Raw genomic sequence first — 26,455 nt, 5'->3', positions numbered from 1 at the left:
AAGTTGTCCTGTTAGACTTACCCTGAATACCAATTACTCCTGAGATGTTTATTCCTGTCATGTGAGCGATGAATGACTAGAATAAACTTTGCATCCATTTTACACTTGGCAGGCGGAAATGATTATGAATAAGAATGAAATTGACATTGGAAACAGCAAAGCAGGAAAAACCTGCTCATTGAAGCTTGATGGCCACATAAAGGAGAGCCGTGGCCAAATTTCTTTCTTGGCCAACTCTGCATGCGTCGGCTGACTTTCCCCGGCTGCTCACCTCAATATGAAATTAATGAGTTTCCGGTGACTTGATTGATTGTGTTGCTAGAGGTGTGAACGCGTGGTCGGGTCAGCTGCACATCACAGCATACGTGGCGCCACACCACCAGCAGAAATGTGTACACAAACCCGAGGAGAGGGGATGATGCGAGCATCTTGTTGAGAGTTTCAAACGACAGGCGGTGCTACAGGCAAGAGCAGCTGCTGCCGGGCGAGGCCTCTGCTGACACATAGGTCATGGCACGGCTACAGATGGTCGACCGGCCCCTCCGCGCAACTCCACCAGAGAAGAGGCAATGCCAAATATACCGTCCCTATAACCTCTCAAAAACAAAACACACACCATTTATACTCATAGTCCACAATACGAGCACACACTTTGAAAGATGTGCTTATTTTGATGACACCATACAGTAATATTCTTCTGCATAATATCTCCATAAATGAAACCTGTGAATTTTAAGGTCATTTAAATTCCACTGAGCCGTTGCCAAGGCTTTGAAGCCAAAAAATTCATCCTCTTACAATACAGGCTATTGAGCACAGCGCGGCTCACAGGGGCTCCCATAAATAAGAAATATCCTTCTGCAAACTGTTAATTGTGTGAGCTGAGAACAAGATTAAATGCAATGTCCCTTACTCTGACCAAACACGCTGTTTGGCTACATGACTGTTTCAGACGCCGGCTGCAGTTTGTGTTTTCAGCACACTTTTTTCAAAGTGTGGATTAATACTCGTAATGAAGAGTTGGGACTTTGTTTTACCTCTCCTGCAGAGTAGATGTTAATAAATGCTAATTTGCCCCCATTAAAAATTTGTCCCAGCTGCAGCTGCAACTTGGAGCGCTAATGATGACACATCCAGATTTAATGAGGAGAGCAGAACGGTCAACGGCCAAATACTTTAGACCCACCAAATCAAAGCGTACCGCGACAATATTTTAGCATATTTAAACACTTTGGTTTCAGTCACATTTTACATTAGTTTCTCCGTATGGATTTTAATGAAGTTTGTGGATCATTATTAGTTGTAATGTAATTGCACCAGATAGGGTATTCATTTGCAGAATAGTAAGCAAGAGGCAACCACCGGGACAGCAGTGTCCCACGTGTCCAATTGTTTTTGTCCTGTTAACATTTAATGAAATGCTTGTGTGGTGTTTCTACGGTGTGCACACAGAAAGGTGTGTTGTGATTGTCATCATTTCAATATTCTGTGATTTAAAGTGGCTATAATCAACACTTTAATATTAACAACAGATCAAAGGACTACTTGTGTGTGGAAGAGGTCTCTCGCTGTAATTAACCCACAGAGAATAATCACACGACTTTGTGGACTCGTCCAATTGTTTTGGTTTTCCGACCCACATATTTTCTGATTTGGTTTTAGCAGCAGACGGATAAAGTTAACTGTTAATAATAATAATAATAATAATAACATGTCAGTGCTGTGTTTACAGCTTGTTTCCACTCCCCGCAAGTGGTGAAAAATAAGTTATTGTAGGTATAAAATGAATGAACACACACTATTTGAGCTGGTAAGCACCAAATTTTACATTTATCTAACATAATTTTGTGTGTGTCTTACTGTACAGTTAGTTTTACAGCAGTTCTAGTTATTGCAGTCATATTTTTAGTTATTTTACTGTTATAATAATACTGCTGCAATCTGTGTATAATATGTAGTAAGCGGGATAATGTACAGCTAGACCCCTCCGCATTGCCCTGACCCGCAAGCTGTACATTATCCTGCTTATTACACGGCTACTAACTGAAGAAATCAATATTTTGACACAAAAACGGTCCGCCAGAGTCCGACATCAGAACTGCCCCCATTGCAACGGTCTGTTATACATAGCAACGGTCTGCTATAAAGAAATAGCAGACCGTAGAACGCCGTGATTGACCAATCAGAATGGAGTATTCAACACAGCCGTGTAATAAAGTGGGGTGATACAGTAGATGAACATACTATTCTATCAGTCTGCAGCCCCTCAAGGAAGACTGTCATATAGCTAATACCTTAGTTACAGAGTGTTAATGTGAACGCAACAGGCATGAAATTTGAAGAAAATCAAGTCTGAGAGTGAATACAGTTATCGTGGCAGCCTGGTCTCCTAAAACTTCCATTCCCATCAATAAGTCCTCCAATCCATACGACCACATAGGTTGTTTGTTCGTACCCTGTAATACGACCCACAGGAGGGTTTTCTAATGTAGCGCCCATGGGGGTTAGGGTTAGGCAACAAATCTAGGTGGTTAGGTTGAGGAAAAGATCGTGGTTGGGGTTAAAATAACTACATAAGCCACATTGTGACGTAAAGTAGAGGTAGTGATGTAAACTCGCGTGATTCAAGCAACGTAATGATGTCAAACGCGTATGTGACACAACGGATGGAAGTAAAAATAACTTTGTTTGACCTATCCGCCACCCCTCCCTCCAACTCACCCAATGCAGACTTTATATACATTTTTGTATACTACGTCACCTGACTTCCGGGTTTGCTCCCGTAATAATTACTACGGCCACTAGTGGTCGCTTCCTAACTAAACGTAAATATGTGTCGCAATAAGCTGCAGTACAACCAATCTGTGGGGTCATATTTTGCAGGAAGAAAGGCTGGTTCCCATACAACTAGACTGCATTGTCAATTATGTTTCAAGGGAAATGCATTTTCTCCCAGATTATCTTTGTTTTTGACGTATCACAAATACGTTTCTAATCATATTCCTCTGTTCGTGTCCCGTGTGAAACCAAAGGTCAATGTTGAATTATTTTAACTGATGGCCGTAACTTAAATAACGTAACAAACGTACTTATTTTAAGCCAAACCATGATGTTTTAACTAAACCTAACCAAGTAATTTTGCGTTTTTTGTTTTGTTTTGATTCTGTTTACAATATTAACCACGTGTTTAAAACTGCTTCCGATATCTGGGAGAAAATAAGACATAGTTGTATGGAAACATAATTTTGTAAGAGACAGGGTTGCAGCAGAGCTGAAAAGTCTCCGGTTTATTTTCAGTTTATTCCCAGGAGAGTGTACTTCAGTACACTTTGCGCTGGTACTTTTCCATCTCCATTTTGTGATCCTTCATTTACACTCCACCACGTCTCAGAGATAATCATCAGAGCATCTGATGAGTGCATAAAATATGATGCATTGCTATAGTAACCAACAGTATGGAATAGTGAGATCCGGTGCTACCTGACCTTGAGTGTGTTTCATATGTTGTTTTGCTACTAATGAAGGATCGCACCACTGTTCCACGGCTGCCATAGTGTTTTTATGTTAGACATATGCCTAATGTGCTCATAAACACCCTGATTGTGTTTGGTAACTCAGAAACAGATGCTATTTGTCTCATTGCCCTTTGAGAAGATGGGGATATTTCACTGCATTGTGGAGAGTAAGCTTTTAAACGTCCTGTGGAGCTGTGTTCTATAGTGGAGAGGAAACTTTCTAAAGAATGTGTCATAAACCACCCCGGTGCTATCCTTACCAATCAAATTGGATTAAGAGCAGACAGAGATTGATCTATTCCGCGCTCGACAGCTCACTGTGTTTGACCAGATTAGTTTCAACTCTGTGCAGCTGTATGCCGCCATTGAAAGAAATGAAATCTTGTTATTGCAGTTGAAGTGTTCCCCTGTCCATCACAAACAGTCGACTCCCCCTGGACAATAACAAATTCCACTCGTTTATCATCCCATGTCTGCCGTGCCCCGGCACACAGGAGTTTCTCCCACCTCATTTTACCCATTTCTCCTCTGCAGGTGATTGAGGGCCAACTGAGAAATGGCTCCATTTGCATCTTAGCTAATTGTATCATTGCTCCGGGCTTTCTGATAGTTAATGTATTTTCTGAGAACAGAGTTTGGAAAGAAGAAAAAAAAGGTTTGAGCTGGAAAGCATTTGTAGTGAAATGAGGTTTGCTGCAGGAGGCTGAGAAAGACGGTGGTATCGAAGTTAGATATGGTTTAGTCTTTCTCCAGTTAACCACCCAAGTAAAAAACGTATTCTCAAGAATATAAAAGAGCATTTAGTAAGTATACCTTTATGTTTTTAAATAGTATAATAAAGTTATTTAAAGGTAAATTGTAACAAGCAGTATAACCCATTAACAGAGCGCTCAGTTAACACTGTCCAGCACCAGTACATGCAAGCTAGGGGAAAAGTGAGTGACTAAAGCTTGTGATTCTTGAGAACATGAAGACTTCAAACCAATATTAAAACCATTATTTTCATCCTTTAATGAGAATATGTTCCTACCAGTTTAAAAAAAATATTATAATTTATTATTTAAAGATTTGTCCATCATACATACTGAAGCCTACTGGACAAGCAGTGTCGTAATATCAACAGAAGTCTGTGCTAGTTCGCACTCATGATCATAACTTGTGTAGCGGTATTATATATGACAAGCTGTAAAAACATTTTCCGTATCCCGTTTTAAAGTTGACGTGCTAGCAAATAATTGCCTACTTATATATTTAACAGAAATGGAGAAATGCTAGCATTTATTTGGCGTTGTTTCCAATCACCTGGCCAATATAACTCCAATGTTTACTCTCCTTTTAGCTCTGATTTGGTCTCCACCATCTCATGAGAAAAACGTATCCAATATGTTGGTTCAAATCGATCTCATGGATGTCGCATAAACATGACATTCCACATGTCATGATAATGCATTTAAGGCCTTTTGCGTATCATTTAACATCGTTAACGTTAAATGGCCGCAGTTAGGTTTAGGATTAAAATAAGTACGTAAACTAAGTGAAATACTTATGTGAACAACATAACATAATTACGGACGACACACCACTAACTTCAAAATGGCACAAAAAAATGTTGGGACATGAACACCGGCCTTGAACGCCAGTCTCCTGGTTGAAAGTCCTTGTGTTTTATGGTTGAGGTCAGTATACAAAAGCACATAACCCTTGATGCCCTCTCACAACATTATAGGTTTGAAAAAAAACACTTAACTCAAGAGATTTTACTGTCCTTCTCTATATAAGTCCTCAGAAAAAGATAATCCCCCAGCTATGACTTGTGATAGTCGTAAATAGTGATGCTGTGTAAATGTCCCACTTGCTGTAATTCATTTATGCTTTTACAGCGCTTCAAGCACCCTTGGCAGGCAAAATTAGAGTTGTTTCGCTTCCTTTTATAGGCCGTCTCTGCTGTAGCTGTCTACTTACTGAGTTGAATTCCAGCTCAACACTGTGTACCTTGACTCATAAAGCCAAAGGGCAGCGGCTGATTGAAAATGTGGAGGGAAAATTAGGTTTTATCTCTCTATCTTGAAGATTAAACACATTTTCAATGGGCAGGTAGAACGGTGGATATGGCATTTAATCGCTTTAAGGCCACTATCCTGTTCACGTTGAATTAAATCTATTTCAGCTTCAAATCAGACAAAATGTTGTGACTGCAGTTTGTCTGTGTGGGTCAGAAAAGCTTCGCCCTCTGACCACCCTTTCACAAAAGTGCACAGATTTCTGGTTGGTTGCACCGCAGAGACGCTCCGCAGCTTACAATACAAACAGCAGCATTGATTTACAAATAGAGGGAATTTATTTCTCGGTTGTTGCCGTTGCCTTCACCGGCGGAGAGACACATTTTAAGACAAGATATAAATGGAAGGAATCCATGAGGCAATTATTCCACCCTCTGCAGTACATGGCAGCAACACTGTTGGAAAAAGGTATATCGGGCTATACCTTTCTCTGTTCTGTCTCGCTGAGCAGCTTCTCCAGCCTTTTCCTCGGCCCGTCGAGCTGCCTTGGCAACAATCAGAGCAGAGTGGCTGAGGCATGGCGAAGAGAAATGTACAGTGGTGGAGTGGTAGGAAATTACAAAAGGAATCAATTCAATGAGTTCCCTCCCTCCATGAAAAAATGTCTATAAATCAGGCAGGTGGCCAGACCCAAACAACAACCTTTTAAGAGCCTGTCTACCGAGGCACAATGCATTACAGAGCAAGGCACAACCCCGTAATATGGCTACTTCTCTACTAAATCCTGTCCCTTTTTTTCACTTTCCCAAAACAGCAGTGCCGTCAACCACATGACCTTGCTGTCTTTTCCGCTGCCTGACCTTATCCATATTTCTTTATCAATGGCATGAGATCGCTTCTCTTTTTTTTTTTACATTGTATTCAAGGCAAAGCATGCCAGGATTTGCTGTAATGCCACAAGAGCAAAGTGTTTCATTCCAAAAGGAGACATCCACCTTTTGAAAAATGTGACACCTATTCTGACACGACCACGCTGGCATGAAAGCGAAAAAATGAAGACTTAACTGTCTTCTGCTCTTTACTGACAAAAAAGGCAGTACCGTAGGAGCTGTAATCATTTTTAAAGAGCGGTGCTTTGAACACCCAGGTCATCATTTTTCCCTCTAAAAGCCGTTTGTAGACTGCATTTCTGGGATGAAGCTCCTCTTTGTGCTTCTTTTTGATAACAAACGTCAAGTCTTCGGGAACAATTATTTTGCCAATTACACTCCTGGTGCCTATCACTTCCTGTGTTGTTCCTCCCCATGACGCTATCACCTCATAGGATGAGAAGCTTAATGGAGGTTGTAAATAAACTAAACGGCAAGGTCAGCAGGAAAACCCCACTGATGGAATAAATTAGTGTCCTGCTCTAAAGAAAACAACAGGGAAGACAACATGAAATATAACAGTAAGGAGCGGTAAAAGGGCCTCGTGACCGCTAGCCGCTACTGATTTATCTGACGCGAGAGGCAATCTAACGCTTCTCCACTGATTTGTCATGTTCCCTGTGACCTGTCCACGCACATCAATATGGGATGGGTGTCAGATTGTGGGCTTAAACCTCCGTTAGGTGGCCATTGTGGGGCTCGTTTGAGTTAGCACACGTATGTGTGTGTGTGCCGGCGCCACATTAATTCCCAGTGTCTGCTGATGATAAATGTCAAGGCCACTTGAGAGATGGCGAGCAGCAGTTTATTCCCACACATGCACACCCACGCGCAGAAACAACACACGCCAAGGCAGCACTGTAAACAGCAAATCGCCAACACACCCGTAGCTGAATAGTCAAGCATACAGTACGTGATGTAATGCTAAAAACATGTGCTGCCAAGTGAAATAATATGTGTTCATCCATGAATGAGCAGCTGAATGTCTAGCATGATCTCGGTCTCAGGTGTAATGGATGCCTGACAGAAAATCTCTCTCTGTAAATCACATGGCCGCTCTCGTATTTCCCGGATGGCTGGTCAGCTTCCTCATCATCTACTGCAGGTACAAAGCAGGCGACCTCACGACGGGATTTAATCCATCATTCAGCTTGTGAATTACATCATCTCGCTGTATTTTAGACGTAATCTCATGCCCCGCTATAATTAGCTGAATAAACCCATTATGGTGTAGCACTTCACAATAAAACTACATCATGTAATTGTGCAGATATTGAGGCCACACGGTGTCAAGTCTGGGAGGCTCAGCTGTAAGCATCTACAGCCTCTTGCAGTGGAAAATTAAGTTGGATAAAGGATAAGAAAAAGACTGCCTGTGACAAAATGTGTGTGTATGTGTGTGTGTCCACGCGATATACCAACAACATCAGTGTTACCTTGGTTACTAATCCTATTTACTGAGGATTGGATCCATTATTCAGGTTCTACGTCTCAAAGCTGAATAGTTGTTATCACCGAGTGTCAGGGACAGAGACTCAGAGAAGGCAAATATTGAATATTCAGTGTTTCCTTCACAATATTTCACATTATTTAATGCACGGAAGTGTAATCCATTTTGGTATATAAACTGTGCTGAAAACCTGGATTTCTACAGCTATAAAAATGAAATGATGTGTGGGAATAAAAAAAGAAAAGCAAATAGAAATACGTGAGATCTATTTACATATGTTATTAAATATAGAGCTTGAATTGTTCAAGAGTGCATCCTTCCCTTGGGAGATATAATTTCCATGATCCTGCAGCCAATCATCTTTCATAAAAACTAACATTGAGGTTATGAAAAGGTCACTTAGAAATAATTGCAGGGGAGGCGTACAAAAGCTGAGGGTAATGTGCGCCGATAACTTGACAGCACAAAAAAGTCTGAATAAAACTGTAACATGAATTACAGCCTCCGCATTCTGTGATCAGTGAAACGGCACACAAAGCATTAGGGATGCAACAATATGGGTATTGAGATAGCAAAGCTTTCCCACTGACAGCTACTGTATTTGGTTTCTCACAAAGCAGAAGGAAACTGCTGCGGCATTCACATATTGTTGCTCCTTCTAATTCTCCCACTCAGCCGTACCGTGGTAGCATTTCAACCGTGCACGAAATGTTGCTTAGGTAAGCAGTTGACTGGCCAATGACCTTGTACATAAACGAGATAAGGTAAACCTTCATCAACAAAAGCCTTCATCAACAAAAAACTGTCTATTTAAAATAAATTGATTTGATTCCAACAGCATTAAAGTTCAGACCTTGTGTTTTATGGAGCCCTTAAAGTGTTCAGAATTAAATACATAAATCAGACATTGTGAAATAAATAATTATATGAATAAATGTAGCCTATAGATGAGCTAATTTGATCCATTAAGTAATTAAGAAATATATAAAATGAATTATCATTCTTGTTTTCATATTAAAATAGTTAATTTTTATTAAATTATATATTTTTTTTATTTCAAAATGCCCTTTCTCTCTCTCTATCTCTCTCTCTATCTATCTATCTATCTATCTATCTATCTATCTATCTATCTAATCACATGCCCCCATGCAGCCTCTTAGCAGGCTCAACAACTGACGACTCCTGTTGGCTAACCTTATAGACTGTATATAAAGATGGACGACGCGTCTCCACTTCCTCCCACTTGTACAGAAGTGAAGCCAAAATATCCCGGATACAGGAGCTGCCATCTTGAGATTTGGAGCCAGTAGTGATCGGGTGGTGGAGCCGCGGTATCGAGGTCGCCCGCTGCCAATGTCCCTTTTTATTGCATCAAATAACTAATTTAAACCAAATTTATGAGAAAGATTAACACTTGTACGTACATCAGCGTGATAAGAACTACTTAAAATGACCATCTTTGGGAAAAAATTAGTTGACGCAACTTTTTAGTTTGGCCCATGTCCCATCTAGTAACATGGAGAAGGCGGGCTTTATGACCTCTACTGCAGCCAGCCACCAGGGGGCAATCGAGATGTGTTGGCTTCACTTTTGGGGATCTGTCATGTTGTCCATCTTTATATACAGTCTATGGTTAACCTAGAGACACCACAGAGAAAGACTTTGCTAGTCAGAGAAACATCTTTGAAATCACAACACTGCTGAGGTTACTCTGAATTAAGCCGTAAACCCAAGCTCACAAACCAGCTTAGCTAGGTAGCTAGCTTTGTAGGTAGCATATAAAACCTTGCAAAGTTAATAAAAAAGAGAAGTTAGTTGTTGTTGCTCCTCTAGGTAACAGGAGCTAACATGCTAAATGTGCAACACATACAGTGTCTCTCTGTGGTTTCTCTAGTAAACAGTAGTTCGCTAGTTTGTGGGCCTTTAATATGAAAATGAGAATGATAAAATTACTTGTTTTTTCCGTAAATAATTGGACAGTTGTCATTTATACAATTTACTATAGGACCATTTATTTCATAATGTCTTATTTGTTGATTTACTATTGTAGACTTTGGGGTTCCATAGTGTTTAGCAGGTTTATCTGGAGTTAGGCTGACCCCAAAACCTCTAAAGCTATGTCCTCCCCTCCTCCCTCTGTCTGTGTCCCAGGAGGGCAACTGGAGGAGAATGACTGGTAAACTCCAGACCAGCAACGTGACCAACAAGAATGACCCGCGCTCCCTAAACTCCAGAGTCTTTATCGGCAACCTCAACACAACCATCGTCAAGAAGACCGACATAGAGGTCCTCTTCGCCAAGTATGGCAAGATAGTGGGCTGCTCCGTGCACAAAGGTTACGCCTTCGTACAGTATTTGAACGAGAGGAACGCCCGGGCAGCTGTGTCGGGAGAAAACGCTCGTGTCATCGCTGGACAGCCTCTTGGTGAGTCGTCTTTGCTTTATCTCTCTTTAGTGAGTATTTTGCTTGAATTTTAGATGCCATTAGGGACTCATGAAGGGCCTGTTAGATACAGTCTATACGTCACTTCACAAAAACTTTCCCCTTGAAATACAGAATGTTTCGTTAAAGCCTGTTTTTTTTTTTGCTAGAGGAATGGATTGTCTCTCTCGGGAACACAAAATGCCTCGGGCATCTCTCAGACTTTTAGTTTAGAACCTCCCTGGGCTCCTAAATGCTGAAGTGTCTGTGTTTGTTGTCACGCTGTTTTGGAGAAAATCCCTGCTGAATCTGTTAACTGATCCACTACTGAATGTGAGCACAGTTTGATTTCAACATTTACCAGGCAGCAAAAGTATGTCAAAGTTCTTGAGACATTCTACTTAGAGCAGCAGTTGCTAAATGGCATGGGATGCAGCTACAATTTGCTGCACAAGCATTGATTTTCCACTGTGCATGCACTTTGTAACGGGTTTGCTTTGTGGTTGTTGGCTGTGAAATGTTTTTTTATTCACACTAGTTTTGTTCAGTCAGAATTAGTTTTGTCTGTGAGGAGCATCGTCTTGAGCTTTATCTTGTTAAAACATCTCTGTGAAGCCTGGGGATGAATTGAAAGATGCAGCAGAGCTCGTTCCTAGACACCACTGCTTTAAAACATGATTTTAAAATAATCACCAGCATTTAATACTGCAGGCAGGCAACAGACCTTTTGATTAAAGTATTTGAAACGTGTTTGGTGTTTCAACGAGGGAACCTGGGGTCCAGAGTGTAAAGAGTGCATCACTGGCTGTCAGTATGTTACGCAGTTAAAAATATCAGCGTGAGATGATCAAAGGGAGCAGTGCATGGTGGAAGTTAAGAGTGGAACTGCTGGAATGGATTACTGTGTGAATGCGGAATATGTACAGAGTTGATGTTTGGCATTTAGGCTCTGGCTTTGTCACTCGACACAGTGATACACCGAGCTCACCCAGCAGGGCGACATGTTTGGTATTTCAACCGGGGAACATGGGTGCCTGGGAGGAATGCCTTTTTCTTAGTAGCTCTGTATGTGTACGAGTCAACCGGAAGTCCATTCATTCCTATGGGAGCCTCTGCGTTTTTTTTTGTGGTCTGGATTTTGCTTTGAGTACTAACTTCATGTGGAATTAGCAAATTAATAATGATAAATTGATTGATGAAAGTAATGGTAGCATTGCTAGCTGTGTAGCATATAGAGCGCATGCAAAGTGTTTCATACCGTCTTTCAAATATTTCACAAAACTGGCTACACACCTGGCAGGCCAACCTCCTCACCTATTTGTCACCATGCATTATTGATCCTGTTTTTATCTCGATAAAGGCCTTTACACACTAGGGGGCGGGGGCGTGACGAATAAATGACCGAAAATGCGAAATACTCGCCTGCGAATATTTTGCATTAAAACTATTCATACCAGCAGAGATGCAAATTTGCAACGGTTGCATCACTTTTTAAATAAAAGGTTTGAATAGGTTCGCGCAGTCAGAGGCCAAAACAGGGATCCTATTGACCCAGAGCAGCGTCTGGCAGTCTGTCTGAGGTAAATTGTTGTGTAGCCAAAACTACTGTAAGCTAGATAGTTACCTTTTAGTAAAATGCTCTGCATGAATTTGCCTCTGGCAAGCAGTTGACTTCAGTCCAAAAAAATTACTCCTCTGTTTTGCAGCGTAATATAAATTTTCTGTGTGAAAGTAAAAACAACAGTTCGAAAAAATATATTGACCAATAAATGAATCGCTTCATTGTAATGTATTACTTAATTAATAGTCTCTGCCTGATCCTAGGGAAGCCAGACTGTTGGTTCAGCCGTGGTTTTGGTATGAAGATAGCGTCTTACTGTCCTCTGGCTTGAAGATGATCTTGCTAACCGCTCATACACTCTGCTACTCTATTATACAGTATCTTCAGGGCGGATTTTTGTTAGGGTCAGTAGTAAAAGAAATAAACTTTTATACAAGATAATGAACACAACTGAAGCAAACAATCCCAGTTCAAGGGCATTACCCAGTGAAAACAATATTCCCCAGACTGTTAACTCCGGTGTTAATGAACATTAGCTGTAACTAATGTGCAGAATAAAAAGGGAATATTTAAAGAAAGAAAATACGGAGCTCATTTAGAGGTTGTTGTGTCTCCTTCTGCATCAACAGGACACGTTATCGGTCCGCCTCTTCTTTCTAGACTGCATTTATCAACCTAAACATCAAACCAATAATCTGATTGGACTGTCCCGGCCTCCTCTAAAATCCATCAGGCTCTCTCAGACACCTATTCTTCATTTGCTTTCCTATTGTTAAGATGATGGCTGTTTATGAAGGCCTGTCTGTTTGGATAGATGTTTAATGTTACCTTTCCACACTTAAAAAGACGATTATCTGATCCGATATCACTGCAGCAATGAAGAAAGGATGGTAAAGACAAAAATCAACCAAGAAATGATGAGCTCTCTTTGCCTGATTAATGGTGGCTAATGTGTTTGTGTTTTTTAAATCTTTCATTAGTTTCTTATTATGGATGTTGTAATCAACGAATACGCAGAAAAACGTTATTAAAACCTAGTCGCAACCAAGACCATCGCCAGTCAGAGCCAAACCATCACTGAGCACTCTACCATATCCATAATAATAATAGGGTTAGTGATTTATTTCTTACAAATCATTTGACTCTCTTCATGTGATTGCTTGTTTTTGGTTGAGGAAGCAGACATAATCAAAAGTATTTTCATTACTCCAGAGTTGACCTCGCGGCGAGGCAACCCTGCCCTCATTGTTATCGCTCAATCTACGAGTCGTGTGGCGGGAGTATGACTGGGAGATACATCCTTAATTGACAATTAAGGACACCCTCAGTCTCATCCTCTCAAGCTGATGCTTTTTATATTAGCATGGCGGAGGAATGAATCAGCCGCATAATGATTCGGAGTTGAGGGATGACCGCCGCCAAGGATCCGTCTTCCTGTTGGAAAACGCTTCATTAAAGCGTTATTACCTGCGAGTTCATTGCACCTCAGTTTCAGAGATCACATCATAGGTGAGCTAATAAGGAACTGCATATAGATATGTTGGTGTTTGGCAGGGCTGCACAATTAATTGAATATTAATCATGATTTTGACTTCCCACAATTAAATGAACATGATCCACTGCGATACTGACGTCTTAAAATGTGTGCTCTGCTCATAGAAAACTGCATATCAAATCAAGAGCTTCCTAAACTAACAGCCAGCCACCAGAGTAGAGGAGTAATATGCTATATAGTACTCGTATTGGAACCTTATTTTAAGTTTTATTTTGATGCATAGATTTGTCAATTTGTAGGAATGTAGCCTAGCACAATGTGAAAGTGAAAGCAGTGCTCGTTTAATTTAACTTGGGGTCAAAAGTTTTGGTACAGTTTTATTTTGCTTCTAAGAGATGCACTGTAAATGGTAATAAACATAAGCCGGCATTGTCAGGCGTAAAGTTGCCGTTTATTGTAATAGTGGTCAATCAAAAGAAACAGAACGGGCTGCGGTCAGTAGCAAACAATGACACAGCAAACGAGCGAACACAACCGTGTCGGTAGGCAAATGAAAAAACAGGAAAGGGCTGCAGATGGCGCCGAAATCAATAAACAAATAAAACCAAACTGCTACAAACTATAACTTAAAATCACAGCTGACTAGCTGGCAAACAACAAGATATGAACAAGAAAGAAAACTCTATTTTTACCACTCTCACTGTTAGAAAAAAAAACAAAAGTGGCAGCCACCCCTTTACCTAGTGTCTCTGACAACTGAAAATGCACAGCAGTATGTATTGTAAAATAAAAACGAATCCCTGCTCAGTCCCAAACAATGAACAAGTGCCTCTATAACCACGAAGTGCTACTACCAAAACTAACAATATACAAAATACTCACTATCCAATCGAGTTAGTTATTCTAAGCACAATCAAACTGCACCGAAAAAGCACAGAGGTGGACTGATCAAGCAAAATCACAGCCACCCTGCTGTTGAGCTCTGGGCTTCTTTTATAATATTTAAACTGTTTCCGCCCAGCCACGGGAGTGGTGGACAGCACCGATGACGTCACACGATGAGGGAGGGGGATGCGGACATTGAAACTCACCAAAACCCATAACAAAGGACCAGTTTTATTTTATGCAAATATTTTTACATTAGCAGGAATGAAATAACATGATAGTGAAAAGCAGTGCTCAGTTTATTTGAATGTGAAAGTGCAATAAAAATATTTTGTCCCACATCAATGAATAATCCTGATAAATAATCTCAATATTGATCAAGAAATAGTGATTATCATTTTGGCCATAACCGTGCAGCGCTAGTGTTTGGCTGCTGAGATCATCCACAGCCCACATGAGTAGAAGTAGAACATGCTGTTGTGGAGGCAGAGGAGTTTTCTGCTGGCAGTGGTCACTGGAAAAGAGGTCAGTGGAATAATCACATCATACTGCGACTGCACAGATCCACAGACGCACTGGTGATGACTAATCTCTGCACTCAATGACACAAGTGTCAAGGGTCATAGCCTGCCACCACCACAGAAGAAGATAAGACTGTCACTCGTATACGGATGGAAAACAGCTGATGAACGAATGCAAAAATTCTATTATAGCACAGCTGGCAGCGGCTTCCTCCCTCTCCCACCCCACCGCTCTCAGGGAAAAAAGTGGATGCTCCATTACCCTATCAAATATGAATAGGAGTTCACAAGATCACATCTAGGATTGTGAGCACAGCAATCATTACTAAATAGCAGAGCATGCATTGCTATTCTGAATGGCGTAAGTGCAGTGTCTCTATGCGCAAATCAGAGTTACGAGCATGAAGAAATGTCTCTAAAAGCACTCCACATGAGCACAGATGTTGAGTATTCAGTCTTGCAGAGCAGACATGAGGAATGTTTTCTCTATCTTTCTCCAAACCCAGACGGTGTCCCAATTAATAATATAAAGTATGTAAATCTGCATAGTTTTGGCAGTTTATATACAAGAAATTTATACATTTAAAATGACAGTGTGTAACATTTAGGGGGATCTATTAGCTGAAATGAAATATAATATTAATAGGTATATTTTCTTAAGTGTATAATCACCGGAAAATAGAAATCATTGTGTTTTCGTTACCTTAGAATGCTAGACATCGTTGTCAAAAGTAACATTACATAGAAAGTAAAGGTAAAAGCGGTAAAATTGTACACTTCTTAGGACAACTTGCATTCAAATGTGCACGTATTGTAGGGAGACGCTACTGCAGTAATGGCGACTTGTTTACTTAAGATACTGCCCCGGATTTGTGTATTTTTCTTGCCTATGTCTCTCTCTGTGGTGCTGAAACATCTAAACCCATGCTGTTTCCCACTTAAAACTGTAAAGTATTTGAGTGTGTATATTATGCTGTTTTAGCCCTTATTCTGAAATACCTCACTGGACTTGATATTAGACATGCAGACATGTCTAATATATAAGTATGACTCACCACTATTTGATCCAACATAAATTATTTTTTATGTTTTCCAACTGTAAACAGCTCTTCCCATTCCTATGCACATTGAGTTGTGGGATGAGAGTGTTATTCAACACCAAAACCTTAGCAAAAATCAAGGAAATTTAGCATGAATTCTAACTTTCTTTTCATGTTGTTGCCAACTTGTCTCTCTCCATGGTGCTGAAACATCCAAACCCAGGCCAGGTTCCAGTTAACGCTATAAGGTTATGCACAGTCTTAGGAGTTAATATGCACCAAACTGGAATGATACCAGACACGCAGACATCAATCAAACAATTTTGGAGCTTGTTGTGCTCCTAGATTTAATACTTAAATTTAGTTTTCCGAGATGTGTCACCATTATCCAGTTATTAGTTTTAAATCGGTGTTTTCAGTCATTCTGCCTGATTAGACCTCTGCTCAGGTGGGTGGAGCTCACAATAAAATCACTCAGCCGTCATGAGGTCAGCTGCTCTGTTGTGGCATGAGGCATGTTAAGTACAAATATCTCTACCTCTCACTAGTTGTTGTTGTGGTTGTGTGCTCCCTTCCCTCTGGCTAAAAGCTGAGTGGGAGACACGGTGACATGATGATTGCTGGCATCCATGAACCTCAAATGCATGTGAGCAGTTTTCCTTCTTCACCCACTGAGATCTGTCTGCTTTATCTCTGTGGACTCAGTGGACTGCCATAGAGTCCAAAGAATGACAGATTGTTTTGCCCTCAGCTGTCCCAGCATGCACTACACCACCATTTTACTGCTGAGTCTCCAGATCTACATGCATACGACACACTGACAGTATAAAACCCATATGCTATGCTATAGCTACAATCAAACTCAGGTGTCTGAAAGTTTTCTGAGACTCTATGAAGAGTTGGTATCATAAGACGTATTCGCATCAAATACTTTTGCGATGCATATCACTCTTGCCCTTTATGTGGTGAGATGAAGATCTCTCTTTTCTTGTTTTTCTCATCTACAGACGTGGTTGTTTCAACTGTGTCCTGATGTGGCACCGTGTGCTGGTGTGTGTCTGCCTGAAGGCAGCAGATGCGTGTGATTGGCAGCTGGTGATTGAAGCCCTGATGGAAAAGGACAATGAAATAATAACATCCCGTATTTTTCTAAGAGAGGCCATGTATGAAGATACAAGCTGCTGTGCAGCCTGCGAGCAGGCGAGAGAAGAGAGAGAGGTTAATAGCAGAGAGAGGGCGAACTAACAACATCTCTGGAGAGTCTGTCTGGTAGCAACACACCTGATAATCTTCCCTCTGTTGACTCCTGTTTTGAGCAGCCTGACCCTAAGAGATCTGCATTCCCTTCCACCTGGAAGTTTCATGGTGAAGGTCCGTCCCATTACAATATTAATGACCACAGTGAAGGATAATGTGTGATGGATCACCAATCATACTGCCTCCAAATGGCATTGGCAAGAGTTAGGCACATAAATAATAAAGTGATTTAGATGCAAAATCCATCCTAAGCGGATTACAAAGGCAGCGGCACTGCAATCAATCGTCATTTTGGGCCAACATGATGCATAACAAGGAGCATAGGACACAGAAAGTGAAGTATACCGGGAAGAAGGAGAGGACTGAGCAGGGACAGGTGGAGGGAGAGTGTGCAGGGAGTACTGCGATAAACAATCTTGGCAGTGTGAAAGTACACCTACTGGTGGCAGATTGTTGCCTTGATTGGTTGAATGTGTGGATCCATTTTGCTTCCTGATTTTGCATATTTTTTATTCTTTTTGATAACTGGTCAAATACAGTTGGTGCTGTGCCATTTTGGAATATATGCAGGCCCTCCTACAGGCCTGCCTACAGTGGACTTTGATGGCATACATGTTTTCTATTCCCTCAAAGGCCTTTTACACTGCGATTTTGAGCTATTCCATTTGGGAGTTGACAATTGGGCGAGATATGTGGTAAACACTTTGGAAACAATGGTCTTAGATCATCGCTGTATTGTTTTCCCTCTGCTTGTGTAGCATGACACCATGTATGCTGAATGTCTGCCATGTGTTTCTATTGTGTTTGTTCGATTTTCTACCCACACTGAAAAAAACAATTTCCCTTTGGGATAATTAAGTTAATCAATCAAACCAACCCATCAGAATACGACAAGAAATAACTCAGAATACATTGGCGAGTGAGAGTAATGCTGACGCCAAAAGAAAGACCAAAATTCAGCATTTCGTGTTGCCCTACTTTTGCTGACCAAGATCAGCTTCACAATCTCCTCCATCTCTTTTTTTTTTCTGTTTCTGTACGATTCACTAGGCGATCCTCACATGATCTGACATGCCTCAACATTGATATAATGCAGTCTGACACAGATTGTGACCACGACTTTGATAGACTCGTCTCACACAGTGTGACATACAATGAACTTGTAAGATTGTTGTTATCACACCATAGCTGCCTTAAAATATGAATGATAAGTGCCTTGTAAGCTTAGCTTAGCACAAAGACTATAAACTAATTAATGCATATGCTATGCTATGTGCTAGGCTCGTCTGTGTTGAAAAGAAAACCACATTTTGACACCTACGTCTGTTCAAAGCTAGTGTAACATCACTGTAAAGACACATTACATTATATATAGTCACATCTTATAGCTAATGTAACATCAAGAGGAGTAAGCCTAATGTCAGATCACCAATTTCAATCAGGTTTGCTTCATCCTTATTCCTGTGGTAAGGTAAAGAGATTTGGGAAAAGGACAGACAGGTTGGTTGCTGACATAATTTTAAGATGACATGAATTATTGTTAGCCAGAAAAAATCAAGGCTTACGTTCCTTTGTTTATTTTATTTAAGGCTACATGCCCCCTAAATAACTTTTGGTGTTATTTATTTGGGTACACACAACGTCTAACATCCCAACGGGAAAAGTCCAAGTCCTCGCTGTCGGCTTCTTGACTCTTTATTGCCTGACGCCCAGAATCTATGTCATACGCACTGCGGCACCAGCTAAAAGGGACATCTATGAACCGTAAAGGCCCCCAGGAAGAGCGCCGGGCTTTGAAGCTAATTTGACGTAGTGGCCAAACGGTGGTACTACAACTTCCGTGTCCGTCACGTGATGCTATTGGGCCCAAAAAGACTTTTCCCATAGACTTCAATTGGGAAAGAAACGTCTGTAAATCAGCAGATAATTTTTTTTTAGGTAAATCCACTTCCCATTATGAACACTTGAATAGCCCTTATTTAAATCATTAGGTCCTAAAAGTTGTAAAATGCACTAATAGCTGAATCCAGAGTTATTTCCCTTCCTCCGTTCATGTGAATGAGACCCAGGCCGAGGCTGGGAGGCAGAGTTAAAGGAGACGCTACTGCGACTGCTCTATGGGCCCAATAGATGCGGAAGATCGCAGAATGATTCGAGTAATTTTGTACTTGGAAGTCAAGCTTTTTTTGCTTTATGCACCACTGAGCAACCCTCGCTGTATCCTGTTCTCTTTATATATCCATGGAACTGCACAGCCAGCGTCGCCGTGTTTATCTTAGTAAAGCTTGTCCGACCTGGCAACAGTAACTAAGGGGGGCTGGATTAGGATCGGCCACTTGTGGTTTTCCGGGGGGGTTATGAGTTGGACTTTTTGTACTGAAATGTACTATGAGAGTGGTAGCAATCATCTCTTCTCTGTAAGCAAGGGATTAACCACATTTCCCAATATTTCTCTATATTGCTTTGAGTCAGATTTTGGTGTCGGCCCCCCAAGAATTAAAAGAGCAAAGGCTTTTCACTTTTGACTCCCCATTTTGTGTTCATCTTCAAAGGCATTCAGGAAAACGAAGGAAATATGTAACTCAAATAGACGAAGATGAGGCTGTAAAGTAAATTGCAACACTTCCTCACGAAATGCACGCAACTCTTTAAATGCTCTGAATATCAGGGGCTTAACATTATAAGTGAATACCCGAGGGGGATTTTTCCTTTAATGTCTATCCAAACCAATCCTCCTGCATTTTCTCTCCACCTGGCTGCTGTAATTCTCTCTATCATTCACCATTAGTATTCACAGGCTCACATTCACTTTGAAATTTGCATAGATAATTCCAACTATGTCTACAATAACTGCACAGCTCAGTGACTTTATTTTGAGAGCCAGGTTCAGAGGCATGAACAGTCATGAGTGAGAGGCCTTATGGGTATTGCAGTATGCAACTAGATGGGCCAATTCTTCCTGATCCATCGGACTGAGCCTTGCCAAAGCTAACCCCATAAGGCCCCCTCTGTGTCTTTCATGTCCCTGTGTTTGCTTCTGAGGCTGTGAGAGTATTCAGTGAGTCTAAGCATGTGAGTGTGTGCTCGTATGTGGGGGTCTATGTGTGCTCGCAGATGGGAAATGTTAGAGAATTCAGGTTTGTGCTTCACTCAGAGAAGTCGTTTTTTTAACCAGACACTTCACACAAACTGTAATATCAATACATAATGTCTCCCTTTCTTTTCTCTTTGCTCTTTTATTCCCTCTCTTCCCTCCTTTCCATAACTCTCCGTGTCCTTGTGGGTGATTAGAATGCACCCTGCTTGTCCGTCTCCTCCCTCATTAATCACGCTCTGAGAGACGGGGCCGGACGTTGAATGCACAGTTGGCCTGACCCAGCACTCGACAAAAGCATCCATAACAGCAGGTACAGAGCAGCGCGCGGGCTCGCCGTCATACAATAACATCAGCGGTATAGCCAAGAAAGAAAGCCAAGGATTTATCCCAGCTGTAATGTATTCAGAATATAAGAACGTGTTTCTTTTGTGGAAACAATACTGAAGAAATTTAAAGATTGTCATTGTGCAGCTAATAGGCTTTAATAAAGCCACCCAGGAAACCAGGAAAGCACATTTCCCCGGCTGCCAGGATCTCTCATTGTCTCTCTGTCTGTCTCTTTCTCTCCCTCTCTCGCTTTCAAGCATACTGACAAATGCTTTAGTGGGTCATGAGCCACAGTGTGGACAAAGTGAGATGGATTACTGTGTGGATTTTGGCAGGGGAAACTGAAGCTAATTCTCTGATTAGAAACCTGGGTTCAGAAGGCAGAGAAACACTGAGCTGTGAATCAGAGTCGGAGCGCCGAGCTCAGTGGGCTCCAGAAAGCTGTGTGTGGGGTGCTTATGCTCATGTGTAGAATTAATTTATACAGTATGTGATATAGCATCGTCATTAATATGAACACAAATGTGTTAATTCAACAGGCAACGTTTCCTCGGGATGCCACAGAGCAACAGGACAGTTAATATTGTAGAATATATAAGAAATCACATCACCTTACCTCTTATACAAAGTCTAACACTACATAGCAATTCAAGTTTTTATTGTTTCTAATTTGTGAAAACATAGGTATGAATATTATATTCCATTTCTGCCAATAGATCCCCTAAATGCTACACACTGGCCCTTTAAATTCAGCTAAACGGGGACAAAAAACGATGGATTAAGCATAATTAATGATGAACGATGTTCTCTGCGTCGTCGCATTACTGTACTCTGATTACACGGTAGCTCATGTAACTACATTGATTTTAATTCGAATTGTCTAATTCAATTAAAATGTCGCTACGTTAGAAGTTATTTCTGTCGGCATTAATTAATTAAAAACAGCAAACAAAAACAGAAAATCTTATGTAATCTGGCACAGATGAAAGGCTGTAAATAAGAAACACAATCGCTTGATACAAACAAGACTGTTGGTGTTTTTGTAAGCAGAGCCACACAGTCTTGCATCACATTAAACAAAACCAAAAAAAAAGAAGATTGACAAGCCAATTGCAGACAAGCCGTTTTTTGAAAAGGGTAACACAAATGCACTTAAACCCTAATGTTGTGTTTTGGAGATCCCTGGGCTGTATTTCAATGCTTTATGGTAATTTCTGTATTTTGTCACCTTCAGCAAAAGTGCAGTTTGTGGCAAAGAGCGGTTATTATTTCAGCACTTTTCTACATATTGGGTTTTAATAAGGTCAGAAGGAATGAAATATTTGTGAGCATGCAGCAGTGAGGTCTGTGAGAATATAATATACAAAACACAGGCTTTAAAGGTAGTAAAATAAAGTGATTGCCTCCCCTATCGTTGTACCAGTGGTCATGACAGCATGTGAAATATAACATTGATGTGAGTCAGTAAGTAGAGGACACATCCATCTTCATTCCTGTCTTCATATCTTCCATCTGACCGACCAGCCACCTCACAGTCTGAGGCTACATGTCTTTTCCTTCGTCTAGCCGAGGATCCCTGGAGCTCCTGTCCCCCTTCGTAGCAGTTAGTAAATAAAGTGATGGAAGCCCAGTCTGAGGTGAACAGTGGGGACAGTGAGAAATCGGATTAGCTCGGAGCCTAACAAGCATCCTGGCTGAGATGTGTTCATTAATATTACATCCAGAGAAAGAAAGAGAGGCGCAGGCAGCAAGGGGAAGTCGACCACTGAAGAAGAACGGAGTTGGATAATTGTTCCCCCGCATAATGAGAGATTTATTACCCAGAGCTTTAGGTTCACATATAGGGCATGTTGATGCAGAGAGGACACCTATTTTGAATGTTATCAGCCTATTGAATGAGCGTTATCAGCGGTTATTACATGGCTTTGTTGAATACTCAATTCTGATTGGTTAGTCACGGCGGTCTGTTATTTCTTTATAGCAGACCGTTGCTATGTATAACGGACCGTTGCTATGGGCGCAGCTCTGATGTTGGACAGTTTTTGTGTCAAAATACTGATTTCTTCAGTAAGTAGCCGTGTAATAAGCAGGATAATGTACAGCTAGCGGGTCATTGTTGTGAAAGAATCCCCTTCATGGCGATGAGAGACATGTCGAGGTTTCTTCCGCAACAATCACCGGCTCGCTGTACATTGTCCCTCACTTATCACTGCTATTCGAATGCTTCAGAGGGGCCGACCTGCACCACCTAGGTTATGAAAGTGGAACTTAACGTTGTGAATTCAAACAAAAAAGCTTTAGGTTAGGTTTAGGAAAAGATCGTGGTTTGGATTCAAATAACTACGTAAATTATGTAATAAAAGTACGGTAAAATAAGTCATTGATTTTTGGTGAAAGTCCTGTGTTTGTTTGACCCAACCGCTCTTGTCAATCTTTGTTTTGTGTCGGTAAATCTGTATTGTATATGGATTACGCGAGGAAATGCTTCTCTTTACAGATGGATAGAAACACAGATATAGGAGAGTAGTTACTACATAGTTATAAAACAGTGTTTTTTTATCGGAAGGAGTTTTACAAACACATTAGAAATCCGGGAGGCTCCCATAGGAATGAATGGACTTCCGGTAGACTTGCATACGTACACAAAAACCAGGCGTTATACACGTTGCCTGACTTCCACCTTTTCCGTCATAACTACTATGGCCACTAGAGGTCGGCGTTGTCTTCTTGTATTCATATTGCTGATCAACCATGTAACTATATGATAAAGGCCTTTTAACCTACTAGTAGGTGTAGCAGACCCCTTCTAACCCAGATCTATGAGGCTGATAACCACTGATAACGCCCATTCAATTGGATAATAACATCCGAAACGGGTGGGCAGGATGGGTTTGAATGATTTGTTTGAAGTTTGAGAAGTAAAACTTTACCATTTACCACCGTTTATGAGTAGACAACTTATTTGGAATCAGCACACAGAAGCTTCACACGTCCCAGCGATGTGTATCGAGAGTAATTGTGTCGGATTAGTGTTCTTACAGATGCTCTACTTGTACACGCTGAGAGATAATACTCAAGTAAGAAAGCCATGTGTCGGTGCCAGGTGTGCGGTCTCGCTATGACAGAGACCACTGCAGTGCGACCTTTACGGCGGAGCATCAGCTAAACAGACAGACCTTCATAACACAGACCCCCCAGAATGGAAAACCTGCCCTTTAACACTCCATAATAATTGATCCAGTCAGTCATGTCTGTCTCTTAATTCACGCCGTAATTGTCGATATGCACCTCAGGCTGGATGACAAAAGAGAAATCCAGGCAATAAAAGGTGACGTATTGTGTGAGTAATGGTTTGTGACTTGTGATTGCACATGCGGCGATAATTACTGCGACCCCGGAGGGTTTCTGAGGACCCCTGCTCACAGGGCTCTGCAGCGTAACCCCTCTGACTCTCAGCTTAGTGTGCGAATTAAGAATCACTGTGACAGACTCACCGGGGAGGTCTCCCCCACCGAATGAAGATGGACAGTATAAACAAAATAACATTAAAAACAGCCCATAACCTCGCCCGCAGCGATCCCATGCTCTCTCAAGTGTTTACTTCCCCTCTCACATTTCCTCATTTGACTCCGCATTTATTCTCCCTCCGTCTCCTCGCTATCTCTCACGCTACTTTGCTTCCTCGTTCCTTCGTCCTCTTACTCACAAGGCCTCTTCGCCAATTACGCCACAAAATCCGAGGGCTTGTGAATTCATCGCTTTCCCGTCGTCAGCGTGGATTACTGACTCACAGCTGGAGGACGGGGGCCCAGCCTTGGGCTCCACTGTCCACGGTAAAGGTCACGCCGAGCATTATGGCGGTTAACTACCTCAAGTTTATTGCAGTCAACACTTTGCATTAGCTGTAGCCAGGAGTAACCTCCCTGACACCATCCAGACGCAGTTTACAGTCGGGCCATAATCATCCCAAGGTACTCGGAGCGCTGTTTAGAGCGCTGGTGCATGACAAAACTGGCCACTTGGCCTTCTCAGACCTCAAGCTACTGTGCTATTTTGGGGAGCAGCTACAAGGATTATTCCGCCACTAAGAGGGCACAGATTTTACTCCTGATAAAAGATCCACATGCAAATTGAATATACAGCGGTTAAACAAAACATCTGTTACATTGCGCTGCTATTTTTTGCAGCCCGCACTTATCTCAAAACTATTTTTCTCCAACTCAGCTACTTCTCCTTTTATCTGTCTTCCTTCCTTTGTGACTGGTATGGATTTAATTAGGGAAATCAGTAAGGCATAATGACTTCTACCTGAATTGACCTCTTTTATATAAAGAATATTTTGCATATTCCGTGAAGATTAAAAACACCGCTCGCCTGGTGAAATTCTCTTTGGATAAGAGTTAAGTTGCCAGAGCCGAAAGAAGAGATACTCGACAGAAAGGTGCACCAAGCTGACAGGACGACCGAACGTCTATTGCAGCTGTTGAGGGGAGAGGAAGCATAACGCGCAGCTGTCTGCTCTGTGTCTCTAAGGAATAATTGACAAACGCAAGCTTTATACGCACGGGGAGGGGTTGTCTTCAGTAGATAGCAGCTGGCTTGAAGTGCAGGCCTGACCTTGACAACTCCTTGTGGCTTGTTCACACATCCTTATTAGCCTGTAGCCTTGGTGGAGAAGTAAGACGTGGTAAACAAAAGGAGGAACATTAGTTGGTATATACAAGGCGGTTTCATACAGGGTGTAATGCATGAAAAATATATAAAGACTAACTCAAAGCAGGATTCTTGTGCACTAATGTGATGTCTGCAGCAAGCATTTTAGCTCTCAGGGTGCATAAGTGAACATACCTACATTAAGTGGGCTTTTGCAGCTCCGGGGACTCTGGGAGAGTGCTCGAGCTGTAAAAGTGTGTCACCTTTCCCCCCCCCCCGGTAGCCTACCTGTGTGACAGAATTATTAATGAGCTGTGTCTGTATTTATGCACCTCATCTAACAGGGGAAGATGGGCTGCCTTCATTACTTTGAGTTGTGGGAGCCGTCCTGTCAGATGAGATTTGAGAGCCTCGGCAAAGACGAGCGCTTGTTATAACAAAAGGGGAAATTCATCAAGCGTTCATTTGGTTTTGGAGATGATGGGTCACGGCGGTGTCGGTCTCGTCTCCTCATACATGGAGTACATGAAGATCATGGAGTCAGAAGTGTGTGTTTGTGTGTGTGTGTAAAACGGCCCTTTCTCACTGTATGGTCACTGAGCACCACACTGTGGTTCACAGCAGTTATTACCACTTCTTACTGTCATAACCGATACAGAGTGCATTAAGTTGTAATCAAGCCTCACAGATTTATGTAAGTTTCTTCCTAAAATGCATTTTTTTTTATTAATTCCTTTCTAATTGGTTTCAGTTTCTTAAATTGTCTTTTTGCTGTTGAGAGGAAATGATCATAGTCATCTTGCATGTCTATCCTGTCATTTGCAAAAGTTGATCAGATTTAGTGCACATAAAGGTTGTGGTGCAAACTGTGCATGTACAGTATATATAGATATGTTACAGAGATGTTTTATGCATGTGTCTATGTTAATGACAAAAAATAATATTAGTACTATTATTAAATTTACTTCAGTAGTTATTATCAATCATTACAGTAAATTCATTTCAGATTTATGACAGTGTCACTTGTTTACAAAGTGCTGCAGTCCAGTATGTGAAATGATTGACACTTGAGACCCCCTGAAAGTCTCAACAACAAATTTTTGTGGCGTCTCTTTGCTATTGTCACTAAAATATCTTTTAAAACTTAAAGACTGTCCAGTAGTATTCATTATTCAAATTGCAAAACATTGATTCACAAATATGAATAGAGAAAAACATTGTTGTGGTGTTTAATCTTATAGTTCGTCTCTTTTAGTTGTTCCACAAAGCAGAACAAAAACATTCGGCGATGCTGCTTTCATTC

General features: G+C 41.3%; 1 protein-coding gene across 3 annotated transcripts in view; it reads left to right on the top strand.

The window, feature by feature from the left end:
- Positions 1 to 26,455, top strand: part of LOC119480730 (RNA-binding Raly-like protein) — a 114,880-nt gene that overhangs the window by 43,306 nt on the left and 45,119 nt on the right. For all 3 annotated transcript variants that reach the window (XM_037757262.1, XM_037757261.1, XM_037757263.1), the window contains exon 2: positions 10,046 to 10,319. In XM_037757262.1, coding sequence (XP_037613190.1) covers positions 10,064 to 10,319 — 256 coding nt within the window. In that variant the 5' untranslated portion in view covers positions 10,046 to 10,063. The remainder of the gene's footprint in view (positions 1 to 10,045; positions 10,320 to 26,455) is intronic.

Source organism: Sebastes umbrosus, chromosome 21, assembly GCF_015220745.1.
Source record: "Sebastes umbrosus isolate fSebUmb1 chromosome 21, fSebUmb1.pri, whole genome shotgun sequence".
Classification (NCBI taxonomy): domain Eukaryota; kingdom Metazoa; phylum Chordata; class Actinopteri; order Perciformes; family Sebastidae; genus Sebastes; species Sebastes umbrosus.
Note: the sequence above shows the minus strand (reverse complement) of the source record. Positions and strands in the feature narration are given on the sequence as shown.